This window comes from Lacerta agilis, chromosome 6 (assembly GCF_009819535.1).
Source record: "Lacerta agilis isolate rLacAgi1 chromosome 6, rLacAgi1.pri, whole genome shotgun sequence".
In the NCBI taxonomy this organism is placed as follows: Eukaryota; Metazoa; Chordata; class Lepidosauria; order Squamata; family Lacertidae; genus Lacerta; species Lacerta agilis.
The window spans coordinates 37662798-37679683 of NC_046317.1; the positions used below are offsets into that span (position 1 = coordinate 37662798).

A 16886-nucleotide genomic window follows, 5' to 3' on the forward strand; every position below is an offset into this window, starting at 1 on the left:
AACACTCCAATACAAAAAATTCAGAATGAGCATGGCTTTATCTAGTCAGAGCTGTGGACATGCTAACAGCTGGCTTTGAAACGTAAAGCAAGTAAACTGCTTCTTTCCATAGCAAAATAAATGTGTGGGGTGTTTTTTTTTTGCAATATAAAGACTATCTTACTGTTGTGTACATGCCTCATCAGCAAAACTTGTTTAATCTCCATATAGAAAAGAAGAAGAAAAAGTCAAAATCTAGGTAGGGTAAACATTAAAATGAGAAAAGGGAATAACATTTTAATGCTGCTTTAGTATACTCAGCCAGCTCATGATTTTAAGGAGAGGGAGCCACTAATTATGACACTAAATGAAATTTCCCATTTTAAGGTGTGCTGGGTGGACAAAAAAAGAATCTGAAACATAGAAGAATTAGAAGTGATGTATGTAAAATGTTGAAACTGGGCCTTCATACAAAATGTTTTTGCAAGATAATGGATCTTTTGGCTATATTTTAAGAAAATCTCTTAGAAAAGAAGTGGCATCTTTCATTTGGAGTGCAGTCTGGTCTACGAACATCCAAACACTGTCCTACCTTATCCAAACCTAAAGCTAAACTTGAAGGCTAAGCACACATGGCTGCTCTTTCCTATTAATGTTGGTTAATGAGGCCAATTACACGTGTGCTTCATGGAGAGCGGAAACAGATGATAGTAATTGGGGTGGGTGAGTGGGTTTCAAAGAGATGATGGAGCTATCATAGCACCAGGACCTCAGTGCTAATGAGATGGAACACCAGATTAGGTTTTTAGTGGGGAAAGACTTTGATCAACTGTAACTTTAAAGTCTTTGCAATGGGTTCTAATAATGCTGGTGGCAAAACTCCCTCCCATCACCGCCGGTCCCAAATGGTCTGAGGAGCAGTCACCTCCCTACTTCACGGTCCCTTCATTGTGCCAAGGGAGTTCTGCCTCTGCAACACACACCCATCCTTGTGGATATGAGTCATTTATTCAGGACCCCTAACAATCCTACCTGTTTTGAGATTTTAATGGTTATGTATGAGGATACTCCTTTTATCTTCTACAAGTGCTTCAGAGCACTCATCAGACTGTTGCTTTTTGTGCATTTCTTCGTATAATCTACATTGCACTTGTGTATGGATATTCATCATATTTACCTACCTTGGTACCAAATTCACAAAGGTAGGAGGAGACCATTAAGCCCGAGGCCCATCTTTGAGGAAAACACCACAGATCTTTGGCAACTGGAATGTTCTGACATTGCACCAAAGGGACAGGTGGCTGGGTGAAGGACAAAACACAACTGAGGAGGGGAGGCAGAGTCTTGCTTTATATAGCTGTCCCCTACCCCTCTAAAGCAGTAGTGTGGGCTTGACTGCTGACCTTTACTCTCACAGAGGGACAGAAATACAATTCTATATGATGTGCATGCTCTATTTTAATTAGTCAGATCAAATAGGTCTTGTAGGCTATCTGCAGTGCTCCAAAAACCTGCAATACCTGTTTGACTAGAGATGCCAGGAAGGGGGGGGGCGATCTTGTATGCATACACTGGGGCAGGGTGGGTGTGAATGCTTTTTCCATACTACTTTCACCTTTCTGCATACAGTTTATGTGAGTTTGCCCAGCTTCTCTGTGTTACTCAAAATCTCAGAAATATGATTGGCATTCTCCATATCTAGATACCTTTTCTGCTCTTGTGTGATAACTGCAGTTGCTGAAATCCAGTGAGTAATCTAGTGTCCAGTATAAATGGGGGGAGGGGGGAATCAGAGGCCTACACAGATGGTCATTTCAGAAACATAATTGAACCTTGGGTAATTAGCTTGATAAATTTGTGGGTAATAAATGGGTAACGGGTAACATGGAAATAAAAGGGTTTAGATGTAAACTACAGTATAGAATAGGTGAAGACTACCCTTTGTTAATCTGCTTACTGAAAATGCAAGAATAAAGTAATCTTATGTGTTTCCCAAAGCTGCTTGTCAAGCTAAAAATACTGGAAGCAAAGTACTGGTACAACTAAGTACGGGTCTGTGAGCATAACAAATACTCTAATATAGAAGATTTCCATTCAGAAGAAAGGGGCAGAGAAAACATCATTAGGAACACTCTCTTCTTTCTCTTACTTACTGGAAAATGCTGTCTCATTAAAAATAGATTTAGTTTTGCATGTAGTCTAGTAACAGCTTCTTAACTTGCCCCTTGCCTCCATCCAACAATGCTTTCAGTGGAGCAACAGGTCACCCCAAACTTCCTGTGATTCCTCATTTGTATACCTGACCAACTTTTCTTCCTTGGCTGCCCTGTTTTTGCTTTTTTTCCCACTCTTCCTGTTCTGAAATTGTCCCCGCTCTCTTTCCCCCCGAAGGTTATGTTGCAATGGGAGCTGTCCTGCCCTCCTTCTGGGGACAACAACCTCTTGTTCAACAACAACTGGCCATGGGTGCTCAGCCTCCAGTTGCTCAGGTGATGCAGGGAGGACAGTCAATTGCATGGGGACAACCTGGGATATTTTCTCCCACCCAGCAACCATGGCCATCTGTAGCTGGTCAGTTTCAGCCTGCTGCCTTCATGCCAACACAAACTGTATTGCCTTTACAAGCAGCCATGTTTCAAGGTACCGTTGCTCCCATTGCTACCGTTCCACCTACAAGCGATTCCACCAGATCCAGCCCGCAGACAGATAGGCCTAGGCAGCAAGCAGGAAAAGAAATGTTCAAAGATTTCCAGATGGCTCAGCCTCCGCCAGTGCCATCACGAAAACCAGATCAGCCTTCCCTCAGTTGTACCTCAGAGGCCTTCTCCAGTTACTTTAACAAAGTTGGGATGGCACAGGAAGCAGATGATTGTGATGACTTTGACATCTCTCAGTTAAATTTGACTCCTGTGACTTCTACAACGCCATCGACGAACTCACGTGAGTATTCCCCATTTTTCTGCCGCAACCTTCCGCACATTGTTTCCCTTTTCTGAGATGGAGCTGTCAGAAGTATCCATGAATGTAATTAAAAATTAAATAAATTGGGCGTCTTTGAAGTTGGGAAGACATGAAATCGAGGATAATCGCATGGAATTCATGGATGTCCGTAATTAATTACACACATTACTTTTAATGAATTTCATTTTTGAAAGACAGTGTAATTTAGTTGTTGAAAGACAGTGTCATCTTAAATATGCATAAAAACTGGCTTGCACAATCGGCTTTGGAGGTTCCCAAAGCTGGGATTCTGTTCACTATCTTCATGAGCTATGGGTATCCAGAAATTTGGTGAGGGTTTCTGCCCCCCTCCTCCAATGGAAGCTGTGCTTGATACAATGGTGGTTTACTGATTTTGGATTCATAATTACAAGCCTTACTTGAGCATTGTGATTACATTGTTGCAAAAACATTTTGTGTGAATCAACCCTAAATTAAGAATTGCTGATGAGATGATTTCCGCGCTTAAACACACAATAAAATTGGATGGAGGAGTTGGGTTTAAGCAGGTGTGGTGATGGATCATCACCGCACTGATGCAACATTCCTTTAGTGTGCTTAATGTGTATTTCTGATGGTACTGCAACAATTGCTTTGCAAGTGATTTCAGTGGACTACTGCTAATTTTATACTTGATTTGTTTCACAGTGTAGTTAGAAGAAATGACTCAGTAAGCATCTGTGGTTTTTTTTAAAAAAGGGACATATTCCAGTGATAGAAAGCTTCTATTATTTAATTATATTTATCTAATTTTTGTTAAAGATTTTAAGATAAATGCATTGGTACTGCTGCATAAATTAAAAAAAAAGTAAACCCAGGACATTGTTTGTTGCTGTGCTTGTCATATGAATGATAAGAGGTTGCTGAATTTTGCAAACTAAAATATTGTGAATCTTTCAAAACTGACAACTTTTTGCCTTTTGACACAAGTTTCTCAGATCCATTTATCGTTAATCTCTTGGGGGGGGGGGTTGCCAAATCACACAGTGGCACTAGGCTCATACCCCACCCAGACACTTGCAAGCAGGTTTTCTGGTAATATTTAGGAGTCGGTCATCCACTCAATTCAAATTATATCTGTTGTCTTTATTCAGCTCCAACTCCTGCTCCTAGACAAAGTTCTCCATCCAAATCCTCAGCATCTCATACCAGCGACCCTGCTGCAGATGACCTCTTTGAAGAGGGCTTTGAAAGTCCAAGTAAAAGTGAAGAACAGGAAGCGGTAAGTGGGGCAACTCCATATCATTAACCCATAAACTGCTCAGTTACTATGTACATGGTTTACAGTTTTGAAAATTTTGAAAATTCTAGTCAAATTCTACTTTGCATGAGTACTAAAACATTTGCTGTAGATCTCATTAAAGGTAATGTTAAATCAGCAAAACTGGATTGTAGAAGAAAATAAAGGAGAGTTTCCTAGTCCAATTCTAGACACTTAATATTGACTTTGGGCAATGAAGGTTGCCCTGCAAAAAAATAGAGAGTTAGGATATGAACCCAAATGTTCCCTCAATTTTTCTCCCTATTTGATGCAATGTTTAATCAAATGGAAGGAGAAATAATGAACCCAGCCCTCTTCTCCCACCCTTCAATCTCTTCTGATTTTCTCCTGACTGCTCACAACTAATGTAAATTACAGAGGGCAGAGTGTTGATCACTGCTCCCACTTCACTCTTCCAGTTTCCCCATCAGCAGTGATGTGTGCTAGACTAGCACATATACTACTGAAGCAAAAATGTGTAAGTCAAAATGGAAGGTTGCACAGATTAACTTAACATTTTTATCTACATGTCAGCTTATGCAGTCTATTTGAGTGTTCCTGCTTGCTATACATTTCTGCTGGATTGTTCTCTCATGATTTATTAGTCCGTATCTACCTCCTCCTGCCAGCTCTTCGAAAAGACAGAATTCAGGAGGAGCAACTGTGAATTAGATTTCAAGAACCAGAAGCAGTTTGCCATCGAAGCTTTGTGTGATGGCACTGTTGTAGCTGATATAAATTGGCAGCTCTGCCTTAGAAACACAGAACGATATTGGGACAGAAGGACAAAGGGATTCAGAGACGTCGGTGTGATACAATGGGGAGATTTCAAAATGCAGCCCCTGGCACTCAAAGTGTCTGAGTCGAGTTTCGCCCCCTTCAGGTTGAACTCAACTTAGGAAGGGTCTTATAGAGTAGTAAGTTCTTCCCTCTGCTTTCTCCAGGGTTAAGCCAAGGAGGATGATTGGCAGGGAAGAGGGCATCCATGCTCTCCATTGAGGCTTTTCTAGCATTCAGCAGGAATGCTTGAGATCGTTTTCAGGGGGAGGAGCTGGCACATTTCTTCAGACTTTGTAAAAATAGCACAACACATTTGATTTCCCAGGGGGAAGGGGGAATCAGTGACATTTGAAAATGAAAGTATACACGATAATGCTGGGAATGGACAACCCAGCACAGGTCAATGGGTAGTGGCTTGGGTAGGCAACAATATGGATAATTTTTGCTGTCAGTACAATCACATGGCTTGGCTTAAGTTGAATAGCAAGAGTGGTGAATACGATAGCTAATGCATGGTTCTGTGCCTGCCCCACTTGCAAGGAGACAGCAGAAGCATGACCTTCACATTGATAATGGCAACCTGGTCTCAGATCTGTGGTGTCCAAATTTGCTTGTGATGATCACAAACCTGTTATGGGCACCATACACAGATGCAGATTGCTTCTCACATTGCTGAAAACTCGTTTGTGGCTGGGTTTGAGTTGCGGTGCAAAAATAGTCAGACGTGGCCATGGCAACTGCTTCACATGAATGGCTCATCACAAACTAGAACCACTAATTAGGCAAGCTTAAAGCAGAAGCCCTGCACTAGGCATTTGTCTGCTTCTTGACCAAGTCTTGAAGGTAAAGTTAGCTTTGGCCAAAATGCACTAACCTAAAAGACTGTTTCTGTGAGCTCAAATCAGTTTACTATCCTATCTAGGGCTGGCCCACTGGCAGCAGTTGGTCCTAGGAAATATCAGCTGTGGTATATGGCTTTTAAATTATTTTCATCCACAATAGGCATTCATGTTAAAATGCATCCACTGCATGAAAATAACTGCTGACTTTGTTTTCCTTTCTGTTGTTGAGAAAAAAGGTGTTATGTTCTTGTATTCTAGCCTGATGGATCTCAGGCCTCATCCAACAGTGATCCATTTGGTGAGCCCATTGGTGACACTGTAAGTCCACAGGGCGATAGCTAGATAGCGCAGGTTGGGGTAGGTATCTGTCCTTTTCTCTCTGTCACTTTTGAGCTGTTCATATTCACCATTGCCTGCCTTCATTTACATTGATGCTAGCCACATACATAATATGTTCCACATATACAATATGGAATATTTCATACCTTCATTTCACTACTTCTCACACCATTGATGCATCACTGGTTGATAATTCCATTTCCAGGTGGTGCACTTTTGTGTTGTCAGAATAATAAAACAATACAACCGTAGGGAAAATATATATTACAGCAACTGTGAAATGAGAGATTATCAACAGGTTCATAGTTGTTGTTTTTCTTACAAAATATCGGCGGTCTCCAATTTCTGGTATTCAAGATTAGCATTTAAGATATTTGTATATTGTGCATTTTACATTTTTTCTGATAGAAATTGCAAAGTGGCAGGCAATGTTCATCCAGGACTGAAATGATATCAGTAGTGCAACATATTTTCTAAGAGAATGAATTAAGCATCATCAATAAATTAAGATGTGCCTTCGCACTCTGTGGCCACAATCATGGTCAATTGGAAAACCTATTAGTTAAAGGGTCTAATGAAAATATTAAATTACAATGTTGATGTCTATGGGTTAACAACCCATTGATACAGAGAACATATAACCCTTCCATTTTAAATATATATTTTCCATGACAAAATGCTAAGGCAACACAATTGCTTTAATCGTTAACTGCACGCCGCATGTTGTGGGTGTTGATAGATGTTTTATGAGGGTGACTGTGGCTATTTTTATTCTGGCATCTGTGTTTTGTCAGAAAGATTGTGATGCTACAGTGCCTGTGAGTGTTGAACATCCCCATCTCATCTCAATGTATTCCAATGCTGCCATATGAAAAATGTTTCTTTTATTACACTGCACTGTGATTTGAAACAGTTCAAGCACTGTGTGATTTATTGCTCATCTTTCTGTGTATGGAGCATATGAAACAAATTAATGGAAATGGTGGATTTATTTTTAGTACATAATGTGCATCAGTTTCCAGGCTTTTAAGAATGTGCTCCCAACCACAGATATCTGAATGTACTAGCCGCTATGCAATAGTCCCTTTCCCATGAGCCTAAAACCATTTCTGCCCTCACCTGAAACCACTGTCATCCCTGAAGTCTGTGCTGTCTCACTTCCTCAGTTACCTAAAAAAAAAAGAGAGGTAAATTTGAAATGTTTGCTTTGTCATTTGTGGCTTTAGATTTCTAAGCGGTATACAACTAAGGGGGTATCAGACTCTTCAATAACTTTGTCTCTTTAAAAATGTTCCTTTATCCCACTTTACCCATCAGTTTGAACTATACTAGTGTGCTTTGCTTTTTAATGTTTGCACATTGTATGGCTCCGTATCAGTATTATGACAGTTTAAAGGGAGGGGTGAGAAGGTGTTCCATTTTGGCTCTCCCACACATTCATCAGGTAAGGGAAATCTACAGTTAAATAATAGTCTATCTGAAAAAGCATTAAGACAGGGATGGCCAAAATGGTGCCCTCCAAATGATTTAGACTACAACTCCAATGACCCTCTACCATTAGGCTAATGGAACTTGGAGGCCTAAATTATATAGAGGGCACCATGTTGGCTACTGCTACATTAAGGAATTGAATGGACCTGTTCTTTTCCCTTGAAGCTACCACGATATTTAGAGGGTGAATAGTCCAGGTTTGTTCTGTATGATCAATAGTTAAAACTGTGACAAGGCCCAGTATCTTCAGTCCTACTTTATTAATGCTAAACATCTTCTCCCAGTAAGAGGGAGAGATGTCTTCATATTTATAGAGGGCTTTAGAATTTGGAAGTGAATAAACTTGGCATGAACACAGGGTTCTGTTGCACTTGGAAGCTATCTGTTCCTTTTGTTATCTTCACTCAGTGATCTTGTTTATGCTGCCTCTGTATATACCATATTTACTTGAGTCTAATGTGCCATCGAATCCATTTGGCCAAAAAAGGTGAGCATTAGATTCAAGTAAATATGGTATTCAAGTGCACTCTCCCACTTGGTTTATTTTTTTAATGTCATTTTGCTTTGTGTGTTGTTACCACTTCTTTTCTGTAGTATCTTAAAGTCTTATCAGTTCCTATATCTTGAACTACGCTGCACTTTGCATCTACCTGCAATCTTAAACTGAAGCTTTCAAACTTGGAATTCACAACTAACCTTTAAAGAAATGACAACCATGCTGTTAGTAGTCAAATCTGCAATCTACTGCTAAGCAAAATGTTTGCCTTGCTCTGGTTTTTTAAATCAAAAGCTGGGAGAGATGTCTTAATACATTCACTGAAATTGCAAAAAAGAAAAAGAGTGCAGCACTATTCTTAGGCAGCAGCACATTGTTTCAGTTCAGAGAATGTAGATTTGTGGATCACAAGACAAAGGCAGCAAACAGCAATAATACATTTATTTATATTTCTTCAAAGACTTGGCTAGCGTTGTTAAGAAAAGGCAACACTTGCTCAAAGGTATTACAATCTTTATTTTTTTATCCATCAAGGCATAGCAGGATTTTTTACAGGAAGGCAGTTTGTCAGAACCCAACAGGATTGTGAGCATAAAGGGCTGATTCCCCTGTAGCAGTGAGCAGCCCCATGCAGTTTTACCCTCTGACACATTCCTTTTGGCTGCTGCATAAAGGTTGCCACCTGTAGTGCAGAACCTTCAATTTGAGGAGAACTGGACTGAGATACGAAAACAATGGTGCTTAGTTTCGTGTAGGTGAGCCTATTGTCATTTAACATATTTGGACCTGTACTTGAAAACTTGGAGGAGCTGCATATATTAACTATCGTCAATGGTCTTTATATTTTGAAAAGTACCTTGGGGGTGGGGACCTAATTCAAGTGCTGCTTATCCTTCTAGGCCCCGTTTTCAGAAATGTTGCCAACATGCCAGAGCACTTTGATTCTCTGTGAACACTCAAAGCTGCTATGAATGGTCAATTTTTTCTGGTTTTGTCTCTTTTGGTTTCTCGTTTTTTCCAGCCTTAAGTTTTCTCATTTCTACATCAGTTTGTGATTCCCACCCCCCGCAAAAACAAAAAACAAAAAATCATGAAATTTCACATACAAGTCTTGGGTTGAAGAACTTCACTGAAAAATTTGGAGACGCTCTAGTGTTGAAGGATAGCTGTGTTCCAGCTCATGTATTCATTCGCAGAGGGCACATTAGATAGGTCTGCTTTATAATGTGAAGTGAGCACATTTCCCCCAATCCCTGGGCCAAGTGTGCTTTTGTCTCGTAGAATAACAGTGGCCAGATACAACCCACTTACTGTAGGTCAAACTGGTCCAGTTAAATTCAGCCCCATAACCATTTTGCCAAGTTACATGTTAATAACTACTGATATTCAACAGCCCTGCACCTACCCCCTCCACTGTTGGATCTAGCTCTCTAAAGAAGCCTAGCTTGTAGTATAAAAGATACATTACAATCTTGACTGAGGTGCTACTCCTTTGGGATTCCTTGACCTTCTTTCTCTGCAGCAGAGTCTCAACACAGTGCTTTCCTTCTGACTGGATGATCAGGAAGCAGAAGACTTATTTTCTGAAATGCATCAGCTGAGATTCTACTTTCTGTTCAGCCAGCCAGAAGGAAAACACTCTGCTTAAAATCTACATAGGAGCACAGAGGTCAAAGCAGCCTTGGGAGAATTGCAAGTTTAAGTTCATAATGCATCTTTTATGCCAGCCTAACATACATCAGTAAGAAAAATTCTGCCCATCACCTTGCCTTGGTTGGCTTCCACTAGCAAAAAGGGATGGTCTCTGTTAAGATAATAAAGAATACAGGGACAATACAGCTTGAAGAAAAGGTCCAGAATGGTAGTTCCCTTAGAAAAATAATAATGGGAGCAAACAGTACTATTAGTTGTAAAGCTAAGCTACATAAATGCTATTTGTGGTCATTTTTAAGCTGAAACTTTAGCAATGACTTTCTGAATTAGAGGATAATTTTGAGAGCTAAGAAATGGGAATTGGGGTGCAAGAGTCTTGTTAAAAATATCGAAACAAAATAGGAAATTCTTTCCAGTAGCACCTTAGAGACCAACTGAGTTTGTTCTTGGTATGAGCTTTCGTGTGCATGCACACTTCTTCAGATACCATGTACAGTGGTACCCCGCAAGACGAATGCCTCGCTAGACGAAAAACTCGCAAAACGAAAGGGTTTTGCGAGTTTTTAGTTGACTCGCAAGACGAATTCGTCTATGCCTGTTTTTCGCAAGACAAATTCGTCTGGCGAGGTACCACTGTAAGCTGGCTTACCTTTTCGCTCTGGTCGGGAGGGGTGATGTCCGCGTCCGCCATTTTGGATCGACTGTGCATGCGCAGTCGATCCAAAATGGCAGATGCGGACAACATCCCTCCCGACCGCAGCGAAAAGGTAAGCTCCGCTGCCGGTCGGGAGGGGGCCGTGGGATCGTGCCCGATGTCGGGCATGATCCCACGGCCCTCTCCCTCCCTCCCGGAGCCGCGGAGCTGCGTTTTAAGACTGCAGCGATCGCTGCAGTCTTAAAACACAGCACCGCGGAGCTCCGGTGCCGGTCGGGAGGGGGCCGTGGGATCATGCCCGATGTCGGGCATCATCCCACGGCCCCCTCCCTCCCTCCCGGAGCCGCGGAGCTGCGTTTTAAGACTGCAGCAATCGCTGCAGTCTTAAAACACAGCACCGCGGAGCTCCGGTGCCGGTCGGGAGGGGGCCGTGGGATCATGCCCGATGTCGGGCATGATCCCACGGCCCCCTCCCTCCCTCCCGGAGCCGCGGAGCTGCGTTTTAAGACTGCAGCGATCGCTGCAGTCTTAAAATACAGCACCGCGGAGCTCCGCTGCCGGTCGGGAGGGGGCCGTGGGATCATGCCCGATGTCGTCTTGCTCACTGTTCGCTCACTGCAGTCTTAAAACGCGGCTTGGCTTGGCTCCGGTGCCGGTCGGGAGGGGCCCCCGGACTTTTTTTCCCATAGGAACGCATTAATTAAATTTTAATGTGTTCCTATGGGAAAGGGTGCCTCGCAAGACGAAATTTCCGCAAGACGAAGAGTCTTGCGGAACGAATTAATTTCGTCTTGCGAGGCACCACTGTATCTGAAGAAGTGTGCATGCACACGAAAGCTCATACCAAGAACAAACTCAGTTGGTCTCTAAGGTGCTACTGGAAAGAATTTCCTATTTTGTTTCCTATTTTGTTTCGACTATGGCAGACCAACACGGCTAACCACCTGTAATTGTTAAAAATGTGTTGTTGTTGTTTTTTGCAAAGGCTATAAAGAAGATAAAACAGCCAGTCCTATGGAATAATTTTTGAGGGTCGTTTAAAAAATGTATCTATACCCTGTTAACTAGTATCTGTAGGACAAAGCTACAATGAGTTGGTTAGCATTAAAGGGTCTTACAGATTTAATATTAAGTGTCATTGGGGGGGGGGTTGATTGTACAAAGGTAAATAAATAATCATACATCAAACACTTCTTGTGTTGAAGACTGACATGTTGTGGTATAATTTGCTGGCTATCCTGGCACTGCTTTTCAGTGTCCAGTTCATGACAATTAACCCAGGAAAGGGCCCCCTCTTATCGTGGCATTATTTACATAATCTTTCCTGTCCCTTGTAATTTACTTCTCATGCACCTCTGGTACTATAAGGTGATAAATGGCTTTTTAATTTACTTTGTTCAACCATATGCATTTGCTATTCACTGCTAAAGATATGACCCAAAGTGCACTGACAACAGATCGCTGGATCCATTCTGAAACTTCAAGGCCGTTATTCTAGGGGATAAAGTGAGGATTACACCAGAGCAGAGTGAAAGATCCCATCAAAATTTATGAAGCCTAGAGGCCAAATCGTCTTTCTTTCATTATAATATAATATTTTTACCATTTAGTCAGCTGTCTTGAATCTTCTTTCAGGGTGTGGGGGCAATGGGCCGATTTGCTCTGTGTGTTTAAAAACAATAATTGCAAACTTAGCCTCTTATGGTCTCAACTGTACTGTGAGATGTACATGAATTCTATTTCATTATAATTATTTCAACTTAAACTATGAATTGGGTTCTTAACAAATAGTGTGGAATTGCTGAATCCTTTTATATTATTACTGACTTTTCAAACACCATCATTATTCAAAATAATAAAAATGCTATTTCTTTAGCATTTTTATTCTACTCACCTACTTCCCTGAAATCTGCTGCTAAGATACAAATGACTAGAATTGTTTCTATTCACATTTCTTTCTATTGTTCCCAGGAAAGAGAGCCTCTCTATGCCCAGATCAACAGACCTAAGAAATAGCGTTGACCCACGCTTGTGGTGCTTCAAGACTCAAAACAGAAAACTACAGCCTTCACAGGCCTTTGGCTCCCACACTTTCTTGCAGTTGATCCCATCTAATAAAGGATAATCACCTCACTGCATCAGTTCAACAAGCAAAATATTTTGGCAACCAGTGGCAACTCTCTATGGCAGAACATGACACTTTTGTTTTGTTCCACAGTCCTGATATCCAAGCAAAACCTTTCAACTATCCAGCATTTCCCACTAAGCCTTGTTGCTTTTTTGCCATTTCCAGTGCACCACATTATGGAAGTAATCGGTTCAAATCTGTTAAAGGACTGCTAATCATTTAATAATATAAAAAAATCAGGAAAAAAATCATGAATTTTACAGCTCTGTGGCTGCACATTTTGATGATATGGTGACTTTTTTTATCACCATTTTAGACTGATCTGGCTGTATTCCCCCCCCCCCAAACCACTCCATAATGGTGGGGGACAAAGTATTTGAGTGTTCCATTCTATCCCCCTTTCTTACAGACAGGTGACAGACTCTAGCAGCAAAATGCCTCCTGTGAAAATTATCCTTAACTTGAAACCATGGGTTGCCATTCTGCTGATTATCCATCTTGATTGGGAAACATTGCCAAATGGACCTTTTGAAATTACAGTACATCAAAGAGATGAAATGCTGCTTTTTTGTTTTGAATACTTCTGCTGTGGGTATAAAAGGACATCAAATATTTTGATGAAGAAAAAGAAGAAGAAAAAGACTTAACAGTGTTATTTCCTAGGGGACTCTTAAAACAAAGACCAGTAAAGGAATATTTTTTATTTCTTTGATACCTTGCTGCTGTAATGCTATGCAGACAAGTGTTTTTCTTCTCTGTGTGCCATTTTTGAAGAGAGAGAGAGAGAAAAAAAATTGTTTGCCAAATACTTCCAGTATGCTTTCTGGATTTGATTGGGATGGACTTTATTAACCAAGATGAAGATGGCATGAATTTTGAAATAGTGAACTGATTCTGTGATCAAATTGTTCATCTTTATCACTTTTTGTACATCAGAAAAATTCAAATGGGATTTTTATTTTATAACTTGAAATTAAAAAGGAAAAAAAAACTTACCATAAAACTCTTTAAATGTTTAAGGGGAAATGGCTTTAAGGAGTTTGAATGAAATTTGCCAGGTTTTTTTTGTAAATATAAAATGTTATGAGAATTCTTTTAATAATGCCATGACACTGTAGAGAAGGTAGCAAATGGCAGTACTTTGGAAGTGTGGAAACCCCCAGTCTGTGGCTCTTGCATCTCGTATGGTTTTCCCCCTACACATGCTTATAATAATGGGCTGAAGCTTAAGTGCATTTCCCAGCAGCAATTAGGTTGTCAGCAACTAGTAAAGTTGATGGGTAACACATGATTTATTTTCTTGCTTTTATGACACAAATATTACTACATACTGTACATTTTAAAGGGAAAAAAGTACATTCCATAGCCATTTCATAGCTAGAAAATAAAAATCAAACTGTTTACACACAAATCAGAAACAACTTTTTAAAAATTCTCTTTTTTAAACATTTATGTAAGAAAAGTGCAGTGTTTGGTTCCTATCCTTAGCACATAATTTGCATAAAGAATCTATATATTTTTGGCCTACAGAGAATTGTTATACAGGTCAAATGTGTTTTCCTGAAGTTCCTATGCAGATCACAATATATTGAATTTTAGTGGTTTAGCACTAAAAAAAAAAAGTTAATGAACCCAAATGAGGAGTTGCTTAATGGGTTATGCATATTTTTGTTTTTAGATCATAACACCAAGGTTTCTGTGTATTTTCCATTGATTTGTGTAGGCCTGGAGTTGTATATTTCCATATGTTTGAATGGTTTAAATGAAAGCATTTTACACACACAGCTGAAAGCTGAACAGGATGGTGATTTGGTGGTGCTGGCAACTAGATTTCCTAATTCCAGCCAGTTACTGTGAAATATATACTGAATATGTGCTTTACCAGTGAGTGAATGATACACTAGATGTCGATAGGCTCAGTATCAAAGAAGTGAGATCTAATGCACTGTTCTTAATAGGAAATGTTACATTCTTCCTTAGCAAAGCTATTTACAGGGTTGCCAAACATCTGGAATTCCCTGGTGAAAATAGCATTCGGGGGAGAATTATGGGAAATTGGCAAAATGTCTGAGATTTTGTGGTTGATTGCCTAAAAAAAGTTCAAATTTTGTATACTGAATTTTGCTTCCAGAAATATGGCAACCATACTATTTACCATTTTTATGTTGGGATATTGGATTAGAAGAAGGTGGCATTTCAGTACTTCATAAAACTTTGGAGTGGTCTCATTAGCTTTTCAGTTAATGAGCAAAGCATTCACATCATAGTTTGAAGATTTCTGAAATTGCGTGTTCAGACCCAAAGACCTCCCTGCTAAATAAACACACATTTGACTCAAATTTTAGTTTTTGGTTTTTGGCAGAATTTAGGCCACAACTTTATTGATTACAGAAAAGTGAGTGGTTGCATAGGCTCTGGTTCGACTAGCTCCCTACACCGTTGCAGGTAGTGCTGACCCAGAGCTCTATCAGGTCAGCCAAGGGTGAACACTTGAGGTAGGTGAAAAGCCCAGGAACACACTCTGTTCACTCCCCAGATGCTCCCCTGGACTCAGGCATGGGCACAGCCCCCTCTCAGGGGTTTACCAAACCAAGTTGAGTCCCTGGATTCCTTTAACGGAATACCCTTCACATAGGGATGGCGAGACCGTTCTCCCATCCCTATCACCTGAACCAGTGCCTATCCACAACCTTACAAGTTGTGACAATTTGCTACGCAGCAGGCGAAACCCAAATGGCAACAGCCAATCAGCCAAGTGGGGAAAATTCCTGCCGTGCCCCTGTCCCAACGACAGACGACACATGATGGCATAGCAAGGTCAATCGCAAAATACCCTAAATATAGGGAGAGGTGGGCGGCTGTTCCGATGCATGAGCTGGAAGAGGAAGCTCTGGGTCATGTGCATAGGTATATAAAGGTCCCTTGATCATTTAGACTGCACCCCATTGGCCAGATTCAACCCAGCAACGAGGGACCTACCAATCGGGTGTTGTGTCTAACCAATAGACCCACCCACAACCAGGAGGTCAGTCTCCAAGTCTCTCCGCAACATGTGCCCTCTTTTAGGGAGGACACAATTTATACGACTCTGAAGAACCTTCCCGGGATGGGAAAAGTTTATGTAACCAATACTACACAGTAGCTATCAAAGAGAATCAAGTTGGGATATCAAAATCAGAACTCACAAATTTGCTCCATGTAAACATTTGGTTGTGGGTTTTGGGGGGTGGGGGGGTTGAAACAAGACTCCATAGCTACCTGTCCCACCATCAGAAGATTCATTTTTTGCCATAGTCTAGAAGCGAGATAATATTGGAGCCTACACTGTACCATTTGATAGATACATAATAGGTTCAGGGGAGTCAACAAGCTTTCCCCTTCCTGCTCTTCACTAACACTAAATTTGTCACTTTAAATTTTAAACCAGGGAATCCCACTCACCATCCTGTACTGTCTCCAGTAGTTTCTTGATACCAACCATGTCATTAAAAAAATATTTTCATTGATCGTAGTCATTCAACTGTCTGACAAAACCTATGATCAAATAATGTACTGGGCACCTTCTTTGCAAAGATGTTTACTCTCATACCTTTATTCATTTTGATTTCTGCATTCTGACACGTATTTTTTTAATAAAGAAAAGAAAGATAAAAATGACTGTTTTTGCAGTACATTTCTAGATCTACTTTAACTTTACCTCAGAGGAAAACCATTTGTTGAACATCTTTTTTTTCACCCTTAACTTTATGTGTAATGCATTCAGCAGAAAAAAACCAACAAATTTTTAGAAATTTTCCATTAATTTCTGTAACACACCATGTAATACTGTTACAAATAAAAACATTTAAAATCATAAGCATTATTTGCTCTCATTCTTTTGCAGGCTGAATATTATAGACAAAATATAATGTTGATCACTTGTCCATTCCTGACTATAGTCCCAATACCATAAAATTGTACTTTTGTAAATATGATAACATTTGAAGGTTGTGGTGAACTGCTAGTATGTTGTGTTCTTCCACTTGGATCTTAACAGGTTTTATAATTTATTACTTTTTGATATAACAAATTCCCATCAAAAGGTAGTGCATAACTAAGCATTCCCAACAGAACTGATCTTAAACCACTCATATGCAATGCACTGTGTTCACAAGCCTTTTTCAATGAGTAAAGACACATTCATATACTTAAAAAAATAAAAATAAAATAGGATTCTGCCTGAAACCCCAGAGAGCCACCTGTCAATCAGTGTCAGCAATATT

General features: G+C 40.3%; 1 protein-coding gene and 1 long non-coding RNA gene across 13 annotated transcripts in view; one reads left to right on the forward strand and one right to left on the reverse strand.

The window, feature by feature from the left end:
* The window catches only part of DAB1 (DAB adaptor protein 1), a 561275-nt gene extending 548643 nt beyond the window's left edge, over positions 1-12632 (forward strand). For 10 of the 12 annotated variants that reach the window (XM_033152001.1, XM_033152007.1, XM_033152011.1 and 7 more), the window contains 4 exons: positions 2371-2919; positions 4074-4201; positions 6121-6219; positions 12468-12632. In XM_033152001.1, the coding sequence (XP_033007892.1) occupies positions 2371-2919; positions 4074-4201; positions 6121-6204 (761 nt within the window). In that variant the 3' untranslated portion in view covers positions 6205-6219; positions 12468-12632. The remainder of the gene's footprint in view (positions 1-2370; positions 2920-4073; positions 4202-6120; positions 6220-12467) is intronic. The other 2 variants (XM_033152013.1, XM_033152006.1) reach the window with 2 other exon arrangements.
* LOC117048315 overlaps positions 1-16886 on the reverse strand; it is a 58930-nt gene that overhangs the window by 21659 nt on the left and 20385 nt on the right. The gene's annotated exons all lie outside the window — the stretch shown is intronic.